Source organism: Contarinia nasturtii, unplaced genomic scaffold, assembly GCF_009176525.2.
Source record: "Contarinia nasturtii isolate CC-2019 unplaced genomic scaffold, AAFC_CNas_1.1 Cnas_scaffold_129, whole genome shotgun sequence".
Taxonomy (NCBI): domain Eukaryota; kingdom Metazoa; phylum Arthropoda; class Insecta; order Diptera; family Cecidomyiidae; genus Contarinia; species Contarinia nasturtii.
This window is the reverse complement of record NW_022197486.1, coordinates 5,531,996-5,558,354: the sequence shown is the minus strand read 5'-3', so window position 1 is coordinate 5,558,354 and position 26,359 is coordinate 5,531,996. Positions and strand designations below refer to the sequence as shown.

The window sequence follows — 26,359 nt, the reverse complement described above, 5'->3', positions numbered from 1 at the left end:
TTTCGTATACTTGTAGCAATTTATTGTCATCTATTATATTCTTTCGCAAAGCTGTTATTGATACCGTATACAAGAAAGAGTGACACTTACAAGAATAGTGCCCGCACTTCCACGGTGTCTCTCTGTAACAGCTCTGTTCCTTTGCGAAGATTTAAACAGTTGTGAGTACAATTCCCACGTCGTTTGGCAATGTGAGTCGAGTACCATTTATAATTTGTCTATTTGAAGTAGATATATTAGTTGCAAATCGAAAGTTAAACATTTTCAAATCATAGTCGTTGATACTTACCCTTCTTCGTATTGTGACTCAGTTGATGCGGTAACGACCTTCAATGATTCTGATACACCGTATCTAGCTGAGACATCGATCGTTGTCCAGGAATTGCCGAAATTCAAAGCCACTATTATTGGCTTAAGTGAATCATTTTGACTGCAAAAATAATGGAACGACATCGTACGTATTTCATTTGACCATATTTTGGTTTCAGCTTGAATTCTTACCGTTTGTATGTGTAAATTTCTCCAAAAAGTTCCGATTCATATGAAGCAGCGCCAAGACCTGCTTCTTTGCGGAGTTTTATCAAACGTTTGTATACATTCAAATGGCTTTTGGGTTGAGTGCTTTCGGTTCTGACGTTGACGCATTTGTAGTTAGTGCTGATCGGAAGCCACGTTTTATTACCTCTGTTGAAGCCAGCATTCTTCGATTCATCCCATTGAAAGGGAGTTCGAGCTGGATCACGTGAAAATGCATAATAGGTTGTTTCGTTTGTATTTAATGCTTGTGGATCAACAGAATCTATATTTTTGTTAAGTACAACAGCGAAGAGATACTATTAATGCAAAACTTCCATTATTTGTCTTCCTTTTATTAGTTCGAGTTTCTTACCTTCCCACGAAATGATTACGTCAGTCATACCGATTTCTTCGCCCTTTTTTCAAATATTCATAATGAAAAAGATATATTTTTATTCACAAATCATAAAGTGAAAAGTTAAAGAGAGATAATTTTCCAACTTACAGCATAAGTAATAGAGATACCGGGCAGAGTTTTCAGCAAAATGTTGTACAAATCAACTCTTTTTTCACCGAGACGGCTAGCCACACGTTTTTGATCATGATTTCCCAACTGAAATATATCAGAAAATTGTTGTTGTTTTGCTTCTTTAAAAGCTCAAATTATGGGTGCAGCCAAATTGCAGATCCACAAATTGCACCCATAATTTGAATCTACAAACATTTCAATGAAAAAAAGTACCAGTGCGGAAAAAAATGTACAAGCCTACTACTTACCACCCAGTTGGCTTCACAGTCGGATGGAACAGCTTGCAAGAATTCTTCAATGAGTTTTTTGTAATCGGCTGCCTTTGAATTTCGATTAACTTTAGCCAAAAGATGAAAATTGAATGGAATTTGTGATCCATTTCGTTGTCCGTTTCCATAATATCTGACGATATGATTCAAGTCGGAATACGCTTCAGTCATTAAAATTGGTTGGTCTCCACCATTGTCCGCATGAAATTTGTTCAATAGTTCTCTCCATTCGTAAACAACATCATATGTTTCATCTTGATCATATGTGTAAATATGTTTCAAGTAGCAGCTTGCGTCGGGATCGTCACATTTACCACTTGGCAATTCATCGGGAAGATTGCCATTTTCGTCGGGAGCAACTTCGTACAGGGATGGGATTGTGTCAATTCTAAATCCAGACACTCCTTTTTCTAACCAGTAAATCAATACCTCGTTCATTTTTTTAAGTACTTCTGGATTTCGGTAGTTTAAATCTGGTTGTTGAATTGCAAATTGATGCAAATAATATTCTTGACGCTTTTCATTCCATTCCCATGCTGAATAACGAAAAGCACTTAACCAGTTAGATGGTGGGCTACGTTCACCGGTTGTTTCATTCACTTTTCCTGGATGCCAAACGTAGAAATTTTCATATCCTTCCTCTTTATTCACCGACTTGATGAACCATTCGTGTTGGTCAGATGTATGATTTGGAACAAAGTCCAAAATGAGACGAACACCAAGACGCTTGCAATTTTCTGCCAATTCTTCGAAATCCTCGAGTGTACCGTATTCAGGTTGAATTTGTGTAAAATCTGAGATATCGTATCCGAAATCTACCATCGGACTCTTTTGATTAAAATGATAAATTTTATAAACATATTGAAATTGCTCGTTAATACACAGCTCATAAGAACTAACTGTTTAAAATTGTAATTTTTTTTAAATTATTACTCACTTGGTAAATTGGTGATAACCAAACACCATCGATTCCGATGTCCTTTAGATATTCCAATTTTGAGATGATTCCTTTGAGATCGCCAATACCGTCATTGTTGTCATCTTTGAATGATCTAATTAATTAAAATGAATTTGTGTAAAGTGTCAATGATATGATTGCCTTTCTGTCTGTCTAACCGTGGATATATTTGATAAAAATTTCCACCCTTGAACCAAGTCTCGGCGTCAGATTGGCCAAAAATGGTTGCTGGCAAAAGTGTCGCGAAAACGAATAAAATTGTCTTGGCGTACATGTTGACTATTGCGCTGCTTTCAACGTTGTACATGATATCAGTAATGCGGTACTTATAAGCATTTTCTAACGTGAAACCGATTATCCACCAAGTAATTACTTAACTATACATTTTCAACACAATCGTCATCAAAAATTCATTCAATATCACGCGTTTTCTTAATAAAATGACAATCAACCGCCAAGAATGCCTTTATTTGTATATTTTATATGTAATGAGATAGTGATATTGTAAAAACATTGTGTAGATAAAAAAAATAAATCTTATGCCAAATCATGCGAGCTCCAAATGTGTGCAAACAAAATTTGATAACATTTTAGCGATCATCAATGTTTATCATTTTATTTTTTAACTGCTTTTTCTAAACTGCAGATATATCTTATCCACGTGTATGATTATCGTGTTTATGACGATGATATGAACAATAAAATTCTGTTGTTTGCCAAATACTTAGAAAAGTAACGTATTTATAATGTAAAAATTAACATTATTTTAGCATTGACATGGCAAGCATTTCCTACACGTGTGATTTTGAATGAAAGTAATATGATAACTTAACCCTCTCTAGTGCATCAATCTATTTCAAAGAAAAAAAATTGGTGTCAAATGTGTCATTTTGAACTCCTTTATCATATCCAACACGAATTTTCAATAACAAAAATGTGATACGATACGATATATGTGATAAGGATGTTTACTGGTCAGGTTTTTTTATACACAACGATCTCAGGACGTTTCAAAAAGATATGCAAAATCGTAGTGAAGGGCCATGTAGATCAGGATTTCGAAATTTCATCTACGTGTTTAGTGAGTCGACTATTCCGATACAAGGCTGGCTGATTTCATCAACCGCGTAAACTGTTGTCCACTGTGATTCCCTTGTATTCACATATGTAAAATAAATTTGGTTCATCAGTTAAAAAACTTCATTCTCTCTTTCAATTCATTCTCTCGTTCATTGATGTGTTTGCATCAAAATGTTTTAATATTTTATTTTTGTTTTTTATTTCGTCTAATTTTTAATATGAACGACTATATGCTTGGATTTTAGATATGGAACTGGCAAACATCGGCTGAAAACCTGTCAATCAATTTAATCGGCTTTAGAGGCCACAAATACACACACCCTCGGTAATTAATTCTAACTGCGGCATTCGCCAACCAGTAAACCCCGAAATATGATAATAATAATAATCTGCTTCAACAGCGTTCCTTTGCCAAAGGTGATTTGTTTATAACAAATAATAAAGGAATAATCAAGGGGGGAAACTACTACCTCATCGTTATTTATATAATGCAATCTAGTACACAAATAATTCCAAAATCAATGTTGAAAATATTTTATTCAGTTCAACTAAATGATTATTTTCATTCTTTTACCGACCTCGCAGAGAGTATTAAGATTTTTTCACAAATCCAACGAGCGTTCGGATAAAATGTATATCCGTATAAAGTCGTCATCGGTGGGAATAATGACAACAGACGTTGGTGTTCATCCGCTGAGTGCGTTAAATACAACATCAATACAGAAGTCATCAGCCTGCAGTATGAAAGTATCTTTTTTATTCTCTTTTGTGAGCAATTTTTTCAATTCTGTGTCGCTGTTACGATGTTGTATTTAACGCAAATAGCTACCAAGCACCAGCGTCCGTGAATATCTGTGAAAATTCAGATAGCTGATATACAGTGAGACATCCATTCAATATTTCAATGTGTACATAATTTTTCACAGATTATTATCCCAATGGACGATTGACGATCAGTTCAATAACAATAATAGTTCTGCACCATATTTCGTTTATTTTGCCGGAGAATGAATTTGAAAAGTTTTGTTTTGATTCTTAACATGACTCTTTTTGAACCATGAACTAAAAATATCGAATAAATCCTTTCTGATCATTTTTATCACAAGATGTATCTCTGTGTGTCTTCTTGTTTCCTTCTCTCAGTGGCTCTCTCTTTCTTTCTTTCTTTCTTTCTCTCTCTCTCTCTCTGTGTATGTCTTACTGTTGCAAAAAAAACTGTTGATATGTAAAAAATGATTTTGGTATCTGTTTTGTTCGAAAGCATAAACAAAAAAAAAGACATCCAAACGTCCTCTTAACGGCTTTTTGAGAAACGAAACTAGCATTAAACTTTTATCTGATTAATAATTTATATAAAATTTCCTTGAAATCGTTTTGTTATCAAGAAATAAAAAAAATCATGAAATACTTTTTAAAAATTGAAAAAAAGCTTTCTTTGTTGAATTTATTTTTGGGCGTTCTCCATAGCGACATAAAAGCATTAAAAAAATAAACAAAACAATTCTACTTTCAAAAATGTCCATTAGGTAACTCTGCTGTCAGTGTGTCTAGAAAAATATTACCAGTCAAACTGAAAGAACAGAATGTGAGACACAAATACAAGCGCATGCACGGTTCGGACTGAAATATATGTTCATTCATTCCCTTTGACAAAAACTGTCAAAATCACATTCAAATATTTGCATCTCTTTTTTTTATCAAAATAATAAAATTTTGCTATTTTTTATTTTGTTTGTGTTAAAAGATTTCGTGTTCGATAAAAAATAAATAAATTGTATTTTTTCTCGCTATTTATACAAAATAAGTTGTATTTAAAAATTGAAATTGAGAGATAACAAATATCGCCTTAGCGATTGCAGCACCAAATATTGCCAATATTGGATTGACAAAAATAGCAAACTGCGACTAATACGCAAAATACTATTGTTTATAAAATAAAATTGAGTCGCATAATAATCGTCGAAGCCGGTGAAACAATAAAATGATGACATCAAAATTAATTTGTACAGCCTTTGGCGATTTTACAATGTTTAACAGTAGCGTCAACCGGCAGATGCGCAGTTTTTTTGCTTATTTGCGAGTGGCTTTCAACAAAGTGGATACTCAACGTCTTGAGGAAGTCGGACCGAATCAACTATGTGCAGAATGGCAAGTTTTTTTTTATATAATACATATTAATTATGACATTGTCATCAAATGTGTTGTCTTTTTTTGGAAATTAGGATCTTAAAGAACGGTGGTTCGGTTCAGTTTCACAATCAGTATCTGCCGATTAAAGAGTATAATTCATTTATCTGAGAAACAGTCTCTGGCTATCATAACTCATTCTATCTGCTTTCTTCTGATCGTTCCTAGGTATAATTCATTGAGTAATACAAAATCGGAGAAGATCAAAGTAGTGGATGGAACCGATTCATCAATTATGGCCTTAGGTTTCGAACACTTCAAAGGTAACATTTATATACGAAACAAAATAAACAATTTTAAAATGATAATTTGTTGTGTCACTTTGCAGGATGCAAGAACATCGAACAAATCATATTAAATCGATGCAAACACATGGAGGTAAATGCCGAGAGTTTAAAATACATTTTAATGCAGAATTTTTATCCATTCTTTGTTTATTTTTCAATGATTTGTATTTGAACCGTTGCTTATTTTATATAGAGTATTTTTTACAATGAAAATTTGTTTATGTTGAACTATTATTTGGTTTAGGAGCCATTTCGTCACCGCACAAATGAGTTCATACAACGTTGATTTGTATTATTTTCATTTCTTTTCTCTTTGGATTTTTCTCTAGAATGAAGCTCTGGAACAATTGGGTTATGTGAAGAATTCATTGAATGAATTGCAAATTACAGACTGTCCAAATGTTGTGGAAAGCGGTCTGATGTCACTGAAACAATTGAATAATCTGAAAAAATTAACCATTTATAATTTTATTTACATAAAAGATTTCACTGGTGTTGTCAATCAACTAAAAAAAGATCTTCCAAATTGTGAAATACATACCACAAAGCAATTGTAATAATATTGCTCTTAAATTATTTATTCATTTTTATATAGTCGGTTGATAGACATTCAGTTTGATCAATTAATTACAGATTCATTTTCAATAAAAGTCAAAAATAAAAATTTATAATTTCAAAAAAAATATCTTTTTGATAATAATTTTTTTCTAGCTTTCACTAGCTGTCCATTATTGGAGCAATTTCTTGTGAAAACCGATTAAAAAACCATGCAATTAATAGAAGCAATTGTAATTTTTCGATTTTATGATGAGACTTTTGCATTACAATTCAGTCTGAATCATTCAGATAATTCTGAATAAAGGTTCGTTCGAGTAGAGCATAAACATAATAAGCAATGTATAAATAAAAGCCATTAAAATATTGATTTAAAATCAATTTTATTTCTGAACATAAGTATGTATCGAAATTCTAATAAATTATTTATCAATTTCCAATTTCTTTTCTATGGATATGGTGGCCAAACGATGCCCTCAATCCAATCTATATAATATGCGATGCGTGTGTAAATGGCCGGCCATGCAGTGCCACAGCTTTCGCCAAAGGAAACTATGCCCACAACTGTGGCCACAAATGTTGAATCGGAATAGTACTGCAGTGGCCCGCCGCTGTCGCCTTGACAACTATCATTTCGTGCCTGTGGGTCATAAGCGCAGTACTGTCCGTGGCTAATGCCATCTTGATAAGGTGACAATTTTGCTATTTTATTCCACTTCGAAAGCGTTTTGTTACATTCGGACAGTGGCATTGTTTTCAATTGTGTTTTCATCAAAATGTTTGATGTATTTAAATCTAAGATTAAAGAATAACCAAATTTATGTTGTGTTTCAAGGATTTTGACATACATTACAACTCACTTTTGTCTGTTGTTCTTCCCCAACCAGTCACGATCAACGGCACATCTACGTGAATGTCATTTACATCAGTTTGCAGACATGCCGGCGAAATATTATATTTGAAAGAAATTCGCTTTGTCACTCGAATTAATGCAATGTCATTTTTCATAGTTAGACGCGAATAGTTTGGATGTTTTTTTATTTCCTGTTTGGAAGAAAATGATTTAGCTTTAATAAGTACAGATGCTGTTATAAAACTGATGAACTATACATATCTATTTGATGATTCAATTGTTTTTGTTCATTTTTACCTCGATTCTGTAGTTTTCTGGTTTAATTCCATCATCATCGCTAATGCTTAGAGTATTCTGTTTCGGAATGAAAAATTATGAAACATCAGACATTAGCGGTTAACATTTGTACTCACTTTTCCCAATCGAACGACAACCGGTTTAGGATTTGAAGTACAGTGCGCAGCAGTTAGTATGAAATAATCCGATATGATGGTACCTCCACAGCGAAATGTCACTTTGTAATCATCGTCTGAATAGTCTAAATAGCCTAAAGCCGCCTGAAATGATTGAAAATTATAAGCTTTTTTTAATTTCAACGATTTAATTTATCGGAGTATTGAAAATTATTTGTTTCATAAACACAAATATAGTAACATGCATTGCTTACCATCCAAGGGAATTCCTCCGAAGTAGTTTCTACACCACCATAAATCCGAAGATTCATATTATCATCTGAGTATGATTCGCATGCTAAATCCACAACATTAGGTTTTTATCAGTTTATTTAAAAAAGCACAATATATTTAAACAAATCATTACCCCATTCTGATCGCCGTTTTTCAAGAATTTCGATAATTTCCATTTTTCCTGTGAAAAAATGAGGTGAATTTCTGTTATAAATCAGGGAAAATGTGATCAATATTGTGTTGTTGTTGGGATCAATACCTTTTCTTGTAGCCAGATTCATTGCAGTGTCTTTATTTTGATTTTGTAAATTGACATCGGCTCCATTTCTCACTAAAATATCTACAATCTTTTCAAAGCCTGAATGAGAATTTAAAAAAAATGAAAAGGATGAAATGATAAAATTAATAGCCTTATTATGAATCATAATATACCATTTTGAGTGGCGACGTGTAGTGGCGACCATCCATTTTGATCCTGTTTATTTATATCGAGTTTCTTTTCGACTAACACTTTAACGATATCATCAAAGCCTAAGTATTAAATAGAAAAAGCTGTCATTTGGTTTATGAAGTGAAATTTTATTGAAACTGACCTGCCAAAGAAGCGCTGAATAATGGTGTTTGTTCACGATTGTCCTGGAGATTAACATTCGCACCATGACTCAATAACATTTTGACCAGTTCAATGCGACCTGCAAGAAAAAATCATTTTAATTCATCAAATTTCTTTTGGCAGTGTGACAAAAGCCAAATCAATTTCTGATTGTAACTACCAAAACTCGAAGCCGTAAACAATGCTGTTTTTCCATCCCTATCTTGATTGTTGACATTGACACTATTTTTGAGTAGCAAATCAGCAATTTCCTCATAACCTATGGAAATGATTTTGTTTTCAAAATTTAAAATTATAGTTTTTATAGAGTTTAATGACGTCCAAGTCACCTTTCTGAGCGGCGATATTTATTGGCGCGTTTCCATTTTCGTCTCTTGAATGTTTATCTATGCCATTTTTAATAAGTATTTCCACAACACGCTTGTGACCTTGATTTAATTAAAGATTCATATTCGATCATTTATTCTCATTTTTATTTATATTTTTGAATATTTTGTCACCTTCCGAAGTTGCTGTGTGAATTGGAGCTGCGCCATAGTAATCTTTCAAATTGATATGAGCACCATTCCTTAACAATGACTCAACCATTATATGTCGACCTGAATAAAAATGATTTTCAAGCATTTCGATTGTTATTTGTATTTCACGGCGGTATGAAATTACCATTTCGAGCTGCAGTAAATAAAGGTGTTCGACCATTGCGGTCTCTGATATTCACATCCGTTCCGTTTGCGAGTAGTTCTTCAATTGCTCTCAGATTTTCTGTCGGTTGAAACAATAGTCGCTTTTAGATTAAAGAAAATATATGAAATTGCGTAGATTTCTATTACTCACCACCGAGAACAGCGCCATGAAATACTTGCCATGGTTCTCTGAAATAAGGTTCATCGTGCAATGAATAAAATAAGTTTTACTTAATAAAATTGTTGTCTTGTTGACCAAGTCACTGATACTTACAGGTTTTCGGTTTGATTGGAACGATTGTCTATAATTGATTGAAATTAATAATTAGCCGAATAAAATAAATGAGATAAGATCTGAGTTTTATTTGAAGTTAATATTAAATTTTTACCTCTGATCATAATTGTTATACTTTTTTCGTAATGCCCCTTGGATTCAGCTCGACAAATATATTCACCAGCGTCAGCAAGTTGAGAATTTGTGATTGTAAGAACACCATTCTTTTGATGTGATCGATCCGGGAGAGATCCATTCGCTTTACGCCAGATGACTGTGGCTGGAGTCTAATAGAACAAAATATAAAACAATGTTCCATCATCGTCAATAGAATATTCTTACGTGTATGATGTTGTCGTATGCGTTGCATGGTAGTCTCATAGTTTCTCCAATTTGAAACTCAGGCGAAGTGATCACCACAGAAATTGATGGTATTGGTGGTGGAAGTGTTGTTGATGGTGTTCGTGTTGATGGCACTGATCTTTCAATTTGGGCTGAAATTTCATATTTTTGAATCGAATTCATTATTAAAATGATTATTAACTATGCTCAATAAAAATGGGGAATGTTTTAGATTTCCTTCAAATGAATTTCTGAAATGTTACAAAGTATTCCGATTTACATTTACCTTTCACCGAATTGAGAACGGAATTAAATGAAATGACTTCTGCATTGTCGTTCAGCAATTTTCCGTTGCTTTGAGCAGACTTTGGATTGAGCACAAATTTAAAGTCTAATTTCAATGGTTTTTGTCCAACTACAATAACGGCATCAAGATCAATCTCTTGTTGAGCCGCATCATCGATGTCACGTGATGATACCAATTGAATATTGTGATTATTCACGGCTCCTTTGAATTTAACATCCCAATCGCCTTTGCTCGTCTGATTAACATCAACATTCAATTTTGATGATACTTCACATTTGTCATAGTCACCAATAAATTCATAGTCAAAATGTCCCGCACGGTATCCACCGTTAAGCAGAAGTTTGATTGGAATTGATGAAATGATGAGCGTGTTTTTGCCAGCAATGCTAACGTATTTATCGTCCTTTTTCTCGGTTTCATAGTCGGTGGTTAATTTAATGCGTTTGGTTGTCGATTCAAAGTCACGGCCATACACAAATACGAATATTTGATCGGATTTTTTTTGGTCTAGATTGCTAATGGTTTGGTGAAGGAAGTTCACACGACCGTTGGCAATATCACTCAAAAGTGAAAAATCCAAATCCAATTTCAATTCTTGGTTTTTGATAAGGGCATTACCTTTTATATTAGCCGAACTATCCTTGTATTTAACATCCAAATCTGTTGCAACAAACTCGGTTCTCATGTTCAAAAGTTTCTTATATTCATACAATCCATCAAATACCAATGGACCGAATTTTCCATCACTTTGTGCTGGCCCAATGGTCAATTTTTCGAATTTGCATCGTATATTTTCAATATCATTCGACGATTGTGATGAATCGATAATAAGTTTTCCGCTCGCTTTGTATGGAATTGCATCTGGATTGGAGTACTCAATGTATGGTGTGTATTCACGACGTGTACTTGATCCATTCTTTTTCAAACCTAATTTCAACAAATATTGCAAGGCATCAATTTTGGCTTGTCCATAGATGGCCCATTCTTTATCGTTATTATTGACAGCGATTTCAGCCTCTACCGATTTGTACGGTGATACAATTTTTGCCCTTAGGTATGGTTTTTGTTGACTGGCACTTTCGAATCCAATCGATACTTTACGTTTGTCTACTGATTCGGGTGTATCGAACACCAATTCTAATCTCGGTTTTTGTGCGACTGAATCGTCATAGGTGGCATTAAATTGGTATTGTTTTTCAATTTTAATATAAGCCAATGCATGCAATTTTTCGCCTTTTTTGGAATAAAATTCATAGCAAACGGTTACTCCCAAATATTTTTGGAATTGATCGAAACAATCTTTGTCATTGGTAACATATTTACTGTGAACAGAAAAAAAAAAACAAAACAATTACTTATGTAATCCACATTTATCCCATTTAAATTTGAAGCTAACATAATTTATCGACAAAAATAAATTCAAAAGCATATGAATTTAAATCGAACTTACTTTTGTGCCGATTTTAAATTGTGTGTAATGCTTGGATGGCCCAAGTTTTGTTGGATAAAAAAGATATCAAGGTCAAAACTGAGAATTTCTTGTTTTTTAAGTGGAAAATCCACTTTAACATCAACACCTTTGCCTTGGCCCAATAGCTCGAAAGATAATTCGGCACCAGTTGCACTGTGCACATTGCTGGTAACTTTGACACCGGTCGCTACTTCATAGCCATCAACGCTAATAATTCCAGTCAATTCAACGTTGTAACTTGGCGAAATGCTAACCGCGAATTTCGTGTTCTTTGGATTGGCTTGAATGTCCTTAAAGTCAGCCTTGAGTGAAGCTTCCAAACGGAACGCACCCGCACCTTGTGATTGAATCTTCAATGGAAAACCAGAACTGGTTGGGTAAGAGAATTCAGCATCAAGGAATAACGACTGAGCTTCGTACTGTTTCTTTCCGCCTTCTTTGGTATCTTTCACGACGCTTTGCAATAAGCGACCGAATTCTTTTGTAAAATCTTTGCTTGATGGTAAATTGTTACTCAAACTCAAGAAATACAATTCCGAACCGAACATTTTCACCGAAAAATCAATTTCATCACGCGATGAACCGACATTCTCCTGTTTGTTCAATGTATTGAAATATCCTTGAAGGCCAAAGTAACGCTCCAACACCAAATCAAAGTTCTCTTGACGTCCGCTTAGTTCGAAAATGTTGAATTTAGAGCCGAACAATTCAGCGGTGAAATTCGTGCGAAATGAACGTGGTGTGAACGATTTTTGCGAGTAAATGACGTTGCTGTCAATGCTACCGCTCAAACCAAACGATCCAATTTCATAGGAGAATCCATGATTGAATGAAGATTCAAGAATATCATTTGGGAATATCTGTGATACACGAACATTGGCAAAATCTTTACGTGCTTTTTCTCGGTACAAATCGGTTGATGCGCGCAAATTTTTCAAATGCGAAACAATAAATGAGCCAACTTGATAAACAGTTTCGTCATCCAATAATTTTGATATTTCATCGGCAATTTCTGGTGATGAACAATCGACCAAAGCTAAATATGCTTCAATACGGAATTCCGAATCGTCTTTACGATTTTTCAAGAGATTCAATGCAGCCGATTGGATTTTGTTGTCGCATGAGGCCGATGCAAATGCTTGAATGGCAGCAGTACGAACACGTCCGGCATTACCTTCACTTGAACATGTCACCACTTTATCCAAATATGATCCAGTGACACCTTTGACACCACGTAGTCCCTTCAAAATGGCAATAATCAAATCTTCTTGGCTATGATATATGCTTTTGCAATTACCCAATTTATCGGCCAATTTATCAAGTAATTTCACGAGATCTGCATCATTTTCGTTACCATATTGTTGTATGTATTTTTTGACTAAGTTTCCAATGCTCAAGTAACTTTCTTTTAGAACAAGAGACCCGTTTTTGTCGACCAATTTCTACGTGTTTATTACAAATTTCAAAAAAAGAGAATCAAGTGGAAGTCTCCAATTCTGCGGTGAATGATATAAAAGAAATTATTTATATAAACTGACCGTTAAAATGTTGATAGTTTCCTTGTTAACCGATGTAGCCAAATTGAATGAAAGATAGGCCAAACGTATTTCGTTAATTTTATTATTTTCCAATAGCATTGCGATAGCATTGATCGAATCAGCGCTGGCAACACGGAAAACAGCATCCAAACATACTTTGCGACAAATTGGATTGCTATGCTGTGTTGCATCTTTATACAATAGTAAAATGTCATCCGTTTTCATGTGGCGCATTGAACGAATGATTTCGATGAATTGACCAGCATCTTGAGCACCAACTTCACGTTGTTCATATGTTTTACAAATGGCCAATAGCGATTTTTTTGCGATTTTATAGTTATCGGCTTGTGGTTTTTTAACGCTTTCATAGATCAACGACCGTGGTACTGAAACCGATAGTGTTTCACCGTCATTTGGTTTTTGGTCTTTCAATCGGAATGATGTGATAACACGTGCACGAACACCGACTTCACTATTTGAAAACGGCACCAACACATAATCTTCAACAACTTGAGCCGATTCTACGATGCCATTACGATTGACACGAACTTCATTGGTATAATTGCCATTCAATAGTGGAGTCGATTTTATGTTGCTGTTTTCATTGAAAACACCAGTAATAATACCACTGACAAAGTTTTCACGGTAACTGCATGCGTTCAAGTCACGAGTTTTGGTAACGACATATGAACCATCATCGTTCTTTGTGACGGCATAGTTTGTTGGACATTTACCGAATATATCGACTTCTTCAGCGGGTCCATCGTTCAATTGCAACAATGAAATCAATGCTCGTTTAATGTTCAACGAAACATCGGAATCGTCTGGGTTGGCGCAAATTTCCGATTCCAATTTATCGTCGGACAATGTGAATTGTACGATTTTCGATAATTGTAATTTGCTATTGAACTTTGTCTTGACCTTATCCGGTCCAATAAATGTCACATCATTCAAATCCAAACCATATTGGCAATTTGAATAGCTGTGCACATGAGCTGTACCCTGAACTTGCAATTGAATATCTTGGGGATCTTTTCCAATTGAAATCGATACTGTACTTTCGAAGTTATAGCTATACACTTGGCCGGGTTGATATTTTAATTTGCTTCCTTTGCTTGCTGTTATTTTTTATTTTGGGTCCGATATAATTGGGGCAGAACGAAGAAAATAAAAAGAAAAGAAAAAAACGATGAAAACAAAATCTATTAAAATGATGATACATGGAAGAGACGAGCTATTTTCAATGTCGTTTTAAGAGTCTGTGTAAAATACACAAAATTGTAAGTACACAAAATTCCGTCTATGACACTAGTCCTTAATTAAAATCGTGCAATAATAAGGGGCATTCGGTCATTCTATTAAACATAAAATGTGTTCTTCTTCCAATTAAACTCTCTCCAAATGGTTTTCGAATTGAAAATTCAAAAGAAGAAATTTATAATATTAAAACCGATAATTTCACATTTAAAAGTAATGCACGTTGTGATAAAGAACTGAAAAATAACCACCATTTGAAAGTCTCTTTCATTGAATTTGGACAAAGAACACACGCTCTGGCATTTCGCACATGACCATCGGACGCTTTTTTTCTTACTCTCTGTTTGTTTTGAAGAAGATTGGAATATCTAATATAGAAAAATAAGAAATAAATTGTTTATGATACTCACTTGATGGGCAACCTTGTTTGCATCCATTTCCTTTGTAGAGAAACCAAAAGATGTTTTGTGAAATATAGTTTGTAAACAGAATGAGCAAAAAAGCAAGCATTACAAGGAGAATGTTTTTTTAAACAATAATAACAAGTGAATTTGTGGCTAAAATGAAAAAATACTGAAGGAAAATTAAAACTAGGTAATTTCTTAAAATCATTTCATATTATTGTTTTAACATGATTTATTACACTATCGGGCAGATGGGGCCTCTGAGGCCTACCATACAATTTCCATAAAAAATCAATTTAAAAAAATAGTTATTTTTTCAAAAAAATGCGTTAAGACGTTCTCTACATCAAAAACAACACTGCTTCATGCTTCAAAGTGTATTGTTATTATCATGTTTGTTTGGTTTTTCATTGCCATTATTGTATATATCTTCAGTTAAGTTTTGGCCTTAGCTTCTGATGAATACAGGGTATGAATTTCGCTGTACCTTTGGCACAGGGTCTCCAAATAAGAAAATATGGCAAAAAATGTGAATTTGGTCAGCTTCTTGCAAATTCAACCCAAAAGTACGCTTTTTGTGTCTCTCTCTGAACGAAATTGGATCTGCCTTATTGAGTTTTCAGTTGATATATATTAACATTTCAGAGAAATTTCATTGAATGTTTTGAAAAGCCCAAATGTGAAGCATTAAGTTTTTCAGATGTTCGATAAAATTGAGTTTCTGCAGTGAGATGTTGACCAACATCATCGTTAGGAGGAGTATTTCTGAATATTTTCAATAAAATTCATGTCTGAAGTATACATTTTTTATGTGTTTAAAAGCAAAAATTATTATTCGCGTAACGCTACTTCTTTTATGTACACTATCAAGCGAAACTCATCACCTTGATTTACATCAAACTTTGCACAGAAATTCGTTTAAAGGCCACAGTCCGGTTCAATTTTGAACAGAAGGTATTACACTCTTGCACCGCAAATGATATTTAATGCTAATAAATGCATTTGAAACAAATAGATCAAAGTTAAAAATGTTCATTCCAAAACCAAGATGAATCGAGTTTGTCGTCTTTTTCTTTAATTTAATGCAAATAAAACTCACGTTACATATTTACCCATAATTTATTTTCATATTTTCTAATATAACACTCTTGCTTATTCGATTCATCTTAGTTTTCTAATCTTCTCTACACTTGAACTAATTTTATATTAACTTCAAAAAAAAAAACTTTGCTTCCATTTTCCATCATTTATATTATGGATATTTTTATGGGAGTTTAAAATTACCATTCTTTAGACACACAAAAAGTAAAACAAATACACATTTTGTATTCATTTTTACTAAAAGATCAAACGATACTATTAATTATTTTATAAAAATTTCACAATAAACTTGCAGAAACTATGATTATTGAGACTAGGACGTAACGTAAACACTGTATAGATTTGCTTAAGCAAATTGGCTATATTAATCAATAAGAAATTTGATTGAATTTAGCGATAACGGCACAGATGACTGTAATACAATAACGTCATGGGGATTTCTAATTTTCCACTTTTCAATGTGTGTCTTGAACTTTGAAAAAAAAAAGGCAAATCCAAAAGCATATGGATGTTGCAACAATAAATTGATTAATTGTAAACAAGTGAGATTATGTTATCATAATTTCACTGTCATTTTCATTTTGCTATTATTTTATTCGAATCCTGGCGTATTATCTACTGAGAAGATTTGTTGGCATTGACCTAGTGAGCAACACATTTCAAACACACAAATAAAAAACCGCATAATTGGCTCATCTATTGAATTACAGAATTTACTTTTTTATGTATTTTAAGGGGTTAGCGGTTTAGGTGTTGAGAATATTCTTCAATCTCTGCCAATCAATAGCGCATTTTAGAAATATTCTAAATGTGTCATTAATATTGTGTCTACCACCTAGGATATAATGAATTTTGTGTGTCTATGCCAAAAATATGAAGTGAGTACGGTTGAACGGTATGGCGATAATTATTTCCAAAGCAACTAGAGCCAATTGTTTGGCTGCCCTATGATTTTCACGTGGTGTCATTTCCACTACGTTATCGAATCACGACCGTAGACAGGACCAAAATGAATTGAGTCAATTTGTGGAGGAGCTTACATTTTTATAGAAAAATCTCTTTTTTTTTTAAATTTTTTACTAATACAGAAGCGAATCTTCCCCAGAAAGATAAATAAATCCAAATTAGTAATGAAGTGGATGCGACATTTATTTATATATTGCTGGTTGCCACATTAGACATGAAATAATTCGAAAATATCGTGTGACAGAATAATATCGGAATGACGTGCGCCATACGAAAATTGTGTACAATTAAACTGCTTTATTGCTCACCTGTTCTGTCTGAGCTTATGACTGATTCAGACTGACACTTTTATTCATTTGATACACCTTGATTATACAAAAGCATACAGAGCACAGATACAAATGTTAAACGGTTCAAAAAGCATCTATTCAGTTGCTCTTCAATTTTTTCAGCGAGCAGACATCTCAAGCGAATTTGCTGGCATCCACAAAAATCGTATCACCACATGAATTTTAGACCAAAAACTATAGCAAAATTGGTGGCCATAGAAAATAAACAAATAAAAACACAGGTGGAAATAAAAAAAAAGTGGATGTTTGAAGAAAAGAACAATTCGTTTATCACGGAATAAGTCGCAATTTTTTCCGAACATTTCCTTGAAATGCATCCAAAGTACTGGATGCTTACAGTTGTTGTGATTGTTTTACATCAAATAACCATCAGTAAAAGGTTTGAGTTTTGAAGTATTTTTGGCAAAACTGTGAGTAAAAAATGATTATATAGGGAAAATGTTAACCAATTCTAAGATTATTCAAGTAAATCTTGCAAGTTTTTTGTTGCAAATGAATAAATTTGTAGAACTACTGCATGGCGCCAAAGAATCTGCGTAAATATATTACACAAATTTTAGTCCGGTTATATTTTTAGTTGCTGACAACATCTTATTTAACGAATGGATAAGAATAATTATGACCTCCAATCTTTCTTTTAAAAAGAAATACTGAAACAAAGCATTGAGTTAAAATTAATGATAAACTAGCTCAAGGTGTAAATGGCTGTGCCTTGTTTCGGTATTTTTTTTTCCAAAGAAGATTGGAGGTCATTCTTATTCTTACCCATTCAAATCCGGATGATGTGATAATATATAAAGTAATAATATCAACACACGTAATCTTCATGTGATTTGCACGTTTGTGAGACAAAACAGATAAAATGTTCGGAATTAAACAAAAATGTACACAACAATTTTCAGATTGATTATATAATGAGTTTATTGGCCAGAGCGGCGTGCATACGCATACTGCACTTTGTTTTTTTTTAATCAAAAAGTAAAAATTCATTGAACAGAAACTGTCGAATTTTGATTGTAATTTTCTTTTTCAATTTGAAAAATTTTCTTTTCTGAATTTAAAAAATATATAAAAAGTAATAAAAAGCTCAGCTGCTTCAAATAAATAATATAATTTGTACGCAATATGTGTGCCATGAACTCGTTATATGATAAAAACCTTGTTGTTTTCTTTACTCATTTCTGAATGTTTTTGTATTGAGAAGACTATTTCTGGTTCTGAGCTTTCATCATTAAATTTATCTTCCAACAATAGTTTGTAAAGGGTGTTTCAACACGAGCGTTTTATCAGAAACGGTTAATAATTGTATGTCTTATCCATCTCGAGTTACAGTTAACAGTTAGTGATCATTTAGATTATATTCCTTTACATACATAGGCGAAATGCAAAATTGATGTGAAATACTCAAATTTGTATGTTTTTTTTTTTAAATAAATAAAGTAAAAATAAATAAATAAAGAAAAGTAAATGAGCGCTCCTGTTGAATCACCCTTTATATGATATCGCATGTAATACGAACATAAGAAATGATCTGCTTGTAAATAAAGCAATAAACGCGTTATCGTCAAAAAACTCATATCTTATTTGATTTTAACACCAACATGTTAATTGCTACTATAATTATATTTTGAATACGCGTATGCGGATCAAGAGCATACCAAAAACTATTCAAATATTTAATGTTTATTTAATAACTATCGAAAATGATGACAAGATGACACCTTATATCGGTTTTTTTTTATTCATGATTTAGTGTATTGGCGATAGATACACCGCCAGAAATTAAATCAACTAATTCTGCAACGGAAAATTGGATTTGTACAACAAATGATGCACAGCAAGGAAAATGCACATGGAATAATCGAACTTTGATTTGTCACGGGACTACTTTGAATATAACATCTATCAAATTAAAGCGGATACAGGAAGCTATATTTTGTGGTTGGCCAAATGAAAAATTCGATCCAACAATTTTGAAGCAGTTCCCGAAATTAACAAGTCTTCACATTGAAAATGGTTCAATTTCACAATTCGCACTGGACTTTCCGCATTTGAAACACTTGAAGGTATTGAAATTATTTTGCAATAACATTTTTTTTATCGAAATACGGAAAGTCAATTCAGAATTTATACATTGGAGATGAGGAAATTTGATGATTTGTGTTTTCGATACAATTAAGATTGATCATATTTCAACCTAGGGGGTTCCGACTTATACGAATGTTGCATATGCGAGCGAATGCTTCATACATATTTTGCGAATGGAAGCAAATGATCACGCATACAAATTATTACAATATGTCGCATCTCGCAAACAGTATGCGGCATTCGCGAATAGCTTCGAATGAAATATACGAATTTTCATAGATGTTGATGCGAATGAATATACTTTATTTCATATATTTTACGTATGAATAGGAAAATGTTTATATTTTGCTGATAAACTGCCATTCGCGAATAGTAGAAAGCCCCTAGATTTCAACGTTCATCGAAAAATGATCAAATTTTCATGAAAATATTCGTTCGGGAAAAAGTATTTTCGGCATTCTTTTCTCAAATCAATTCAATGGTCATAGTTTGTTTCAACTTGGTTACATCTTTTTAGCAGCAAACGAATGTCACGTTAAAAGAAAGACTCGTATATCTCCAGTCTTCTGAAATTTCGTTGATATGAACCCATTGAGATTTTAATTTCAATTAGAACAATAGTACAATGACAGGATGTGTAGACTCCAAGTCTCATTGAGCCGACGGTGGCGCCACCAATTCCAAAGGGGACGTCAATGTAATTTAACAACTCAAATCGAAACTAAACAGCGCGCCAATTTTAAAATTTGCTGTCATTTCCTCCCATTGCAATAGTAGTTACATCATTTGGCAATAAATGAATGCCGGGGCATAGTTTTGCATAGGTTTGCTAGAGTTTTTCAAATGGAAAAAAATCTTTAGATTTGGTGGCATTTTTTTCGATGAAACAAAATGGATAGAAATGTAAAAAGTCACCAAATTTCAAATGAATCACTTATTTTTTCAGCACATCAATATTTCGAATACCAGAATTTCTCATTTACATTCAACGCATTTCAAGCACCTCCCAGCTGTTCGAACGATTGATTTACGTAAGAATCAATTGGATTACTATGACGGATCATTAGTGTTATCACCCAAAATCCACGAGCTGTATTTGAGCGGTAAATGAATAACAAAATTGAAATAGTGATCATGACTTTGAAATCTCACGAAAACTATAATTTTTCAGAGAATCCTTACAACTGCTCCAAAAACTTCAAATGGATTACACACCATAATGATAAGACAAAATTCATAACAGATCGAAGTCTACTGCTGTGCAGTGATACAACTTTTAAAAATCAGTCAATTCTAACCGTGATGAATTTTAAAATTGTATGTTTATATAGCAAAAAAACGTTATCCTATTGTAATGAAGAAAAAAAACTTAGTCTATATGTGTATATTGCATAAATTTAGGCTATACGTGAAATGTGCCGAAAAAATAGAGAGTTACATCGTTGTACATGTACGTTATCGTTTCTTTCAGTCGATTTGGATGCCGTTTCGCATCCCATGTATGCCATTAATTGCAGTCATTTAAATTTGACGCATCTTCCCACAACTCTACCCGAAAACACGACGACTTTTTATGCACAGCATAATCAGGTATGTTTTCAATATGTACTTTTAAATGAACAACCCAAGGAACAATTGTTAGCGCAAATCACCCATTACCAGGCCCAAGTTTACGGTCGAATTTGGGGTAGCATTCGTGTGTGGTTTCAGTCAATTTTACCGTCGCAATGGAAAGAAAAAAAGAAAAGAATGCACAATTCAATTAGACTGATATGAAAAAATTGACTTGATTCATAATCATCATTATGCTATTTTATATGCAATAGACTCCACTTACCGAGTACAATTTATACCAAGAGGTACTCGTACTTTGGCAAGGCCACAATTTAATCAAGCCTAGCGAACTAACAAATAATTGTTATAAACTAATTTCTAAATTTAGTATTGTTTGAATGTTGTTGAATGAGGGCTGCTACTACTGCGGCTGCAGATGTCCATTGTTGACATTCTGATTCTGACCTCGATACAACGGCAATGGCTGATTGTTGTCAACACGGCGTGGTCTCCGTACATTTGGATGAATTGTCCGCTTGAACACCACGCATTCACCTACCGAATGATACATAACAAAAACACATTACATGTATAACAATTGCTTCAAAATTTGTATCAATTTTAATTGATTGCATACCTTTGTAGAGGATCAGCTTCGCTGCTGCGATATCACGGTGCCATACAGTTGTGAGCGTTGGTTGTGCTCCGGCAGCTCCCTCGATTTCAACGTTTGCAACATTTGGTAGCCATGTTTTGAAGAAGCGTTGCTTCTTTGACACCAAACGACCTGCATTCGGTCCATCTCGAAGAGTTGCAGCAATGACATCGCCTATATCACGCATCTCGCGCCACATTCGTTCAATTGTTCGTCGCATTTGTAGTAATCGTTTGCTCACATTGGTTACGATGGTTCGTGGTAGTCCAACAATTGGATTTGGTACACAACCCACACATGTCTTGTATCGATCACGTCGAGTTTCTTGTGGAAATCGTTTGAAACACAATGGACAATGTTGTGATGTCATGTACTCATCGACCATTCGAATGATGCAATTGCCACGTTTCATAATGGCCGCAAGCAGCTTCCGTGTGCCTGGACATCGCACATGTTTCTTGATCTTAATCGGCGAATTAGCTGGTGTTGATCCGCTGGCTCCCATGTAGAAAATTGATGGTTGATTGTGAACCATTTTGCATGCCGTTTTGTCGATTGCACGAACCGATTCGATATGCTTGTCCAGTCCCAAGCGTGCATACTGTTTGGTTGAGTATGTTTCAATGCCATCATTCATTACACGTAATCGATGTTCAATGTACGAACGCCATGATGGTCCTTTTGGCGATGGCATTTCACCAATCATAGCTGCAATTCGATTACGATCGGCTTGCTCTTCGAAAGTAAACAATCTTGTGATTCGTTCGGCTTTTGCATTACGTCGGCCTTGTTTCGCATCCCAGTGATATCGCTTGCTGGATATACGCAAATTCACCTAACAAAATGAAAACAACAAAAACAACATTGTATTCACAATCACAATCGCTTTCATTCATTATTAAATGACAAATTTACCTCTTCTTTGGTATGCAAATCTCGTCGTACGGAAGCGTTCCACGTTCGCATACCCGGATCACATCCAACAGCATATTTCAACTCATTGCTGTCATACATTGCCTTGATTTCGTCATCTGTTGTCTCGACTGGTGGTACTTTCGGTTTTTTGTACAACAACGATACAGATACGCCATCGGAACAAATTTGAGAATCGAATTCCTTTTTGTTGTGCACAAGTTTGAGAATTTTCTCCACATCGAAGAATAAATTCCAACTTAGGATTTTATTTGTGCGGAATTCGTTGCTCGTGATGTTTTTGAAATTTGTTGTTCCGTCTTTACGTGTCCGTTTACCGCACTTTCGAGGCACCAATTTCGCATTCGATAGGATAACGTACAATGCGTCGGTGTCAATTCGAATGTGTCGACGCTGAAAAGTGCACATCGGCACAACGACAAAGTTTTTTATTTGGGGTTTATCGCGACGATCTTCGTATGCAAAGTGAAAGTTCCGAATATCGCGCTGAATTTCCGACCACATGCGAATCGACTTGAACCAATCCTCTTTCACAAAGTCACGGATATTGCAATCGTCCGGTGCTCCCAACCAACGCAATTCATCCAATAGTTCACCCAATCGCATCTCACGTTCAACGTCGCCAATTGCGGTGTTTCGACGACGATAAGTATAATTGATGGCATTTTTTATATCTTCCTCGTCGTAGTATGGCAATTCGAATTCGATCATACCGTACAAATTGTTGAAATAATTGTACTTGATGGCGTAGTCGTTGAGTTCGAATGCTCTCATTTTAAAAAACTTCCGCAATCGAGACTCGCAATGCGTTGTCAGGTTCGTTTTGACATTGTCGTAGTACTGCTCCCATATATATTTAAAACCGTTCCCGAACCCACCGTTTGTGGGCCAGTCAATGTGTGCAGCGTCGACAATGTTGCGGAAACCAGGTAACATAAGCGATATGTTACCAATGTTATCGACAAGAACGGCCTTAAAACAGTTGTGTATGATCGTTGATGGTTCATCGGTTTCAAAAAAATCATAGTTGAAATCGTCGAGTGCTTCATTGACCTATTCAAGAAACACAGAACACATAGAGAGAGAGAGACAAACAATCAAATCGATTCATATAAATACAATGGATCGCATAGTGCCGAAAAAATGATGAAATAATGACGAAAAATAAAATTTGGTCAAAGAAATGTGTGTACTTACCTTCATCAAAAATAGTAACGATGCAAGGCATGCGATCTTCGTAGCCTTCACCGATAAGTACGAAATGATTGCGACAATTACATCCCGATATCGTTCACGGATAATTGATGGCAGTCCTTGCTTTATACACCTTTGGTCGGCGTTTGGATCAGCCTTCTTGTGACGACCCATTTTGCAGTCTATTTCAAAATTTAAAAAAAAAACGGAAAAAAGAAAGAAAAAATGCGTTAAATAATTATATAAACAATTGAAGGCTACACACAACGTCAAATCGCAATTTCAAAGCACAAAACACACAATAGAGAGTACAACAATAACAATGATTGAATGGCCAAACAGTTTAAATCAACTTGCCTTGTGAGGATTTTTCGCTAAACTGAATTCGATTCGCAATATTCGACAGTCAAAAATCCAATGGCATCAAATTTGAAGTTAATACACAGTCAAATTCACACAACAAAGACATATAAAATGAAGAATGCACTTCCACACAAATAAAATGAACTTCCTATCAATTCGATACAAAATACACTGTAATGCCGCTTTGATTTCTTACTGTGTGACTTTGGAAATGTTCTGTTATTTTAAAAACAAAACAAGAACAAGCACAAAATTCACCGTAAATAAATCTATTCTTTGCAAATTCACAATATCTACGTTGAAATTAGAAGAAAGAATTCTGTTTGTTTGAACTAAAAATCCACGATGCATTCTCAAAACAAAGCACATTTTAAAATGTAAACAAAATTATGATGTTTGCATCTTTTTTCAAAGTGAAGATGGTTGAACGGCAACTGTCAAATTCAATTCGAATGTCTTTCAGATTTCGAAATTCGAAATTCATATACGTTCATGAATACGAAAGTATTTAAAAAAATAAATGCCAAGTGCCGTTTAAAAAAAATTCTTTTGCAGAAAATTAAATCAAATCACTCAAATCTAATTTGTTTGCAGAGAATGGATTTTCTTGCGGTAAATAAATCATTAAATTTGAAATACAAAAACTTAACGTACAATACACATATTGGGTGGCGATCATATTATACGGTCAGAGTATGTTTTTGTATGGTAGTAAACAAGTGGAACGAATCATTCCATTGGAAGTTGTAAATATACTGGAAACTACACACAAAATCTACGTTCCATTTGACACGGAAATGACCACTAAACCGGGCCAAAGCGTTACATTTTTTAACGTTAAAATGTCCTAAAAACGTTACATATTTGTCCGTTGGGAAAACATTTGAAACAGAGTAAAAATATGCTTGACATATTTTCGGGATACATTTTCAGATAAGTGACGTTGAACCGTTACTAAATGCATATGGTTCGGTGCACGACATTTATTTGGATTTTAACCATATTTCCACCATTGAAATATTGGAAAATGATAATTTCCTCGAACGTTTCCGTGCATTTAGTCTGAAAGGAAACCGTTTGAAGAAGGTACATAAAATCGCCTGTTAAATAAATAAAATTCGATTCAATGATATTTATATATGAAGATGAAGATCATTTTAACCGCTGTCAATTTTTTTTATCATCACTATTTTAGCTGCCTGTTTACTTATTAAACAATGCTTTGGAAAGAAATCACCATGCAGATTCTTGGTATTTAAGCGAAAATCCGTGGCGATGCGAATGTGATTTTATGCTAAAGTTTCAAGTAATTACGACGTTTTTTGAACAAAAAAAAAAATTCGTTGGATTTCAAAAATATTGCGTTCATCTTAATGTAAATAAAAGACATTAAAATTTTTATTTTTACAGGATCTACTACAGAGTCATCGTTCCGTAATAAAGGATGCAAGTGAAATTCAATGCATTAAACATGATGGTGATAATACAATACTCTATCCAGTGCTGGCACTGAAAAGACATGATATCTGTATTTCAACCGAGCACACAATTCAACCAATTGATATGCTAAACGTTGTTCTTGCCACATTAATTATATTCATAATATGTAAACTAACCTATGACTACTATAACTTTCGTGTGCGTGGTCATTTACCATGGATTGTCACAAAAATTCCATAATCTTACATTGTTATTTTAATTTATGTTTTGCTATTTGAAATCCCGAAATAGAAACAATAAAACTAACCAACCGTTGAGTCTAATGCAAACATTTATGTTTAACTTTACCGCAAGAAATATCGGTGTCTGCTGAAATCAGTGCGAACACACAACCTGAAATTTACAACTATAATATGAAATAAAAACACTTTCTTCTTTGAATTTAACGAGAAAAGACATCATTTTATTTCTCGAAAAGACATTAGAAAACAATATACTATTTATGAATATCAATTAGATATTATCTAACTATATGTTTGAACTAATGTTTTGTTTACCATGTAACTGTTTACTAATCGTGGACGAGCTTATCAGTGCAATAACATTGATATTCTGTTCCCCTCAACCCGATCGGATAAGTATGTGGAGCGCAATAGCCCGCCAAACAATGGTGAGCGCCGCAAAGTCTTGAGCATTCGTTATTCGTCTCCTACTGGACAGGGATGTGTTCCTTCTAGATATCTTTCAACGCAAGCTACATAATGAAAATATACAACAAAATTGAGTTATATATATATTTTTTTCATTTTTTACACACATAGCTGTTATAAACACCGCGGTAGTGCGGGCACTTTTCTTGTATTCAGGCACTTGAAAGATTACATGAAATAAGTGCAGGCACTCATT

At 34.0% G+C, this 26,359-nt stretch overlaps 5 protein-coding genes across 7 annotated transcripts; 2 read left to right on the top strand and 3 right to left on the bottom strand.

The window, feature by feature from the left end:
• LOC116347927 (maltase A1-like) lies at positions 1-2,656 on the bottom strand. Its single transcript, XM_031778740.1, has 8 exons — positions 2,431-2,656; positions 2,252-2,366; positions 1,294-2,142; positions 1,022-1,129; positions 890-932; positions 502-799; positions 290-430; positions 1-218 (listed from the first exon to the last, which is right to left on the bottom strand). Exons 1-8 carry the CDS (start codon positions 2,577-2,579, stop codon positions 152-154), a joined length of 1,770 nt encoding a protein of 589 aa, XP_031634600.1. The 5' UTR covers positions 2,580-2,656; the 3' UTR covers positions 1-151.
• Positions 2,657-5,204: 2,548 nt separating this feature from the next.
• Positions 5,205-6,464, top strand: LOC116345921 (ATP synthase subunit s, mitochondrial). Of its 2 annotated transcripts, XM_031775705.1 has the most exons (5): positions 5,220-5,500; positions 5,575-5,631; positions 5,708-5,802; positions 5,868-5,917; positions 6,156-6,449. In XM_031775705.1, the coding sequence occupies exons 1-5, from the start codon at positions 5,334-5,336 to the stop codon at positions 6,381-6,383; spliced, it is 597 nt and encodes a 198-aa protein (XP_031631565.1). In that variant the 5' UTR covers positions 5,220-5,333; the 3' UTR covers positions 6,384-6,449. The 2 variants fall into 2 exon arrangements, with proteins under 2 accessions (XP_031631576.1, XP_031631565.1); XM_031775716.1 differs by lacking the exon at positions 5,575-5,631 and having other exon boundaries at positions 5,205-5,500; positions 6,156-6,464.
• Positions 6,465-6,821: 357 nt separating this feature from the next.
• LOC116342568 (apolipophorins-like) lies at positions 6,822-14,915 on the bottom strand. Its single transcript, XM_031770239.1, has 21 exons — positions 14,816-14,915; positions 13,149-14,266; positions 11,590-13,052; positions 10,119-11,461; positions 9,833-9,984; positions 9,606-9,777; positions 9,491-9,518; positions 9,368-9,405; positions 9,197-9,295; positions 9,034-9,132; positions 8,863-8,961; positions 8,694-8,792; positions 8,514-8,612; positions 8,353-8,451; positions 8,180-8,278; positions 8,054-8,101; positions 7,902-7,984; positions 7,648-7,791; positions 7,532-7,588; positions 7,242-7,425; positions 6,822-7,176 (listed from the first exon to the last, which is right to left on the bottom strand). The coding sequence occupies exons 1-21, from the start codon at positions 14,913-14,915 to the stop codon at positions 6,830-6,832; spliced, it is 5,970 nt and encodes a 1,989-aa protein (XP_031626099.1). The 3' UTR covers positions 6,822-6,829.
• A 2,342-nt stretch (positions 14,916-17,257) lies between these two features.
• Positions 17,258-25,782, top strand: LOC116343708 (protein singed wings 2). Of its 2 annotated transcripts, XM_031771922.1 has the most exons (8): positions 17,258-17,605; positions 18,980-19,292; positions 20,261-20,417; positions 20,486-20,631; positions 20,716-20,904; positions 24,947-25,099; positions 25,209-25,319; positions 25,424-25,782. In XM_031771922.1, exons 1-8 carry the CDS (start codon positions 17,538-17,540, stop codon positions 25,691-25,693), a joined length of 1,407 nt encoding a protein of 468 aa, XP_031627782.1. In that variant the 5' UTR covers positions 17,258-17,537; the 3' UTR covers positions 25,694-25,782. The 2 variants fall into 2 exon arrangements, with proteins under 2 accessions (XP_031627782.1, XP_031627788.1); XM_031771928.1 differs by lacking the exon at positions 24,947-25,099 and having other exon boundaries at positions 17,259-17,605.
• Positions 20,667-24,172, bottom strand: LOC116343700. The gene is made up of 6 exons (XM_031771912.1): positions 24,008-24,172; positions 23,654-23,832; positions 22,439-23,509; positions 21,506-22,358; positions 21,152-21,423; positions 20,667-20,922 (listed from the first exon to the last, which is right to left on the bottom strand). Exons 2-5 carry the CDS (start codon positions 23,822-23,824, stop codon positions 21,290-21,292), a joined length of 2,229 nt encoding a protein of 742 aa, XP_031627772.1. The 5' UTR covers positions 23,825-23,832; positions 24,008-24,172; the 3' UTR covers positions 20,667-20,922; positions 21,152-21,289.
• Positions 25,783-26,359: the final 577 nt, after the last annotated feature.

What these genes read in the sequence shown, in the direction of transcription:
- LOC116347927 (XM_031778740.1), bottom strand. Translation starts at nt 2,579, where the DNA reads ATGTACAACGTTGAAAGCAGCGCAATAGTCAACATGTACGCCAAGACA. An exon ending in TTTTATCAAATATATCCACG is followed by an intron (nt 2,367 to 2,430) that starts GTTAGACAGACA and finishes TTAATTAATTAG; the next exon opens with ATCATTCAAAGATGACAACA. An exon ending in CGTAATCATTTCGTGGGAAG is followed by an intron (nt 800 to 889) that starts GTAAGAAACTCG and finishes ACAAAAATATAG; the next exon opens with ATTCTGTTGATCCACAAGCA.
- LOC116343708 (XM_031771922.1), top strand. Translation starts at nt 17,538, where the DNA reads ATGCATCCAAAGTACTGGATGCTTACAGTTGTTGTGATTGTTTTACAT. An exon ending in CCACGAGCTGTATTTGAGCG is followed by an intron (nt 20,418 to 20,485) that starts GTAAATGAATAA and finishes ATAATTTTTCAG; the next exon opens with AGAATCCTTACAACTGCTCC. An exon ending in ATTTTATGCTAAAGTTTCAA is followed by an intron (nt 25,320 to 25,423) that starts GTAATTACGACG and finishes TTATTTTTACAG; the next exon opens with GATCTACTACAGAGTCATCG.
- LOC116342568 (XM_031770239.1), bottom strand. Translation starts at nt 14,915, where the DNA reads ATGCTTGCTTTTTTGCTCATTCTGTTTACAAACTATATTTCACAAAAC. An exon ending in CGTTCTCAATTCGGTGAAAG is followed by an intron (nt 9,985 to 10,118) that starts GTAAATGTAAAT and finishes ATGAAATTTCAG; the next exon opens with CCCAAATTGAAAGATCAGTG. An exon ending in ATTTACTGCAGCTCGAAATG is followed by an intron (nt 9,133 to 9,196) that starts GTAATTTCATAC and finishes ATTTTTATTCAG; the next exon opens with GTCGACATATAATGGTTGAG.
- LOC116345921 (XM_031775705.1), top strand. Translation starts at nt 5,334, where the DNA reads ATGATGACATCAAAATTAATTTGTACAGCCTTTGGCGATTTTACAATG. An exon ending in AGGTTTCGAACACTTCAAAG is followed by an intron (nt 5,803 to 5,867) that starts GTAACATTTATA and finishes GTCACTTTGCAG; the next exon opens with GATGCAAGAACATCGAACAA. An exon ending in ATCGATGCAAACACATGGAG is followed by an intron (nt 5,918 to 6,155) that starts GTAAATGCCGAG and finishes ATTTTTCTCTAG; the next exon opens with AATGAAGCTCTGGAACAATT.
- LOC116343700 (XM_031771912.1), bottom strand. Translation starts at nt 23,824, where the DNA reads ATGGGTCGTCACAAGAAGGCTGATCCAAACGCCGACCAAAGGTGTATA. An exon ending in ATTTGCATACCAAAGAAGAG is followed by an intron (nt 22,359 to 22,438) that starts GTAAATTTGTCA and finishes TCATTTTGTTAG; the next exon opens with GTGAATTTGCGTATATCCAG. An exon ending in GAAGCTGATCCTCTACAAAG is followed by an intron (nt 21,424 to 21,505) that starts GTATGCAATCAA and finishes ATCATTCGGTAG; the next exon opens with GTGAATGCGTGGTGTTCAAG.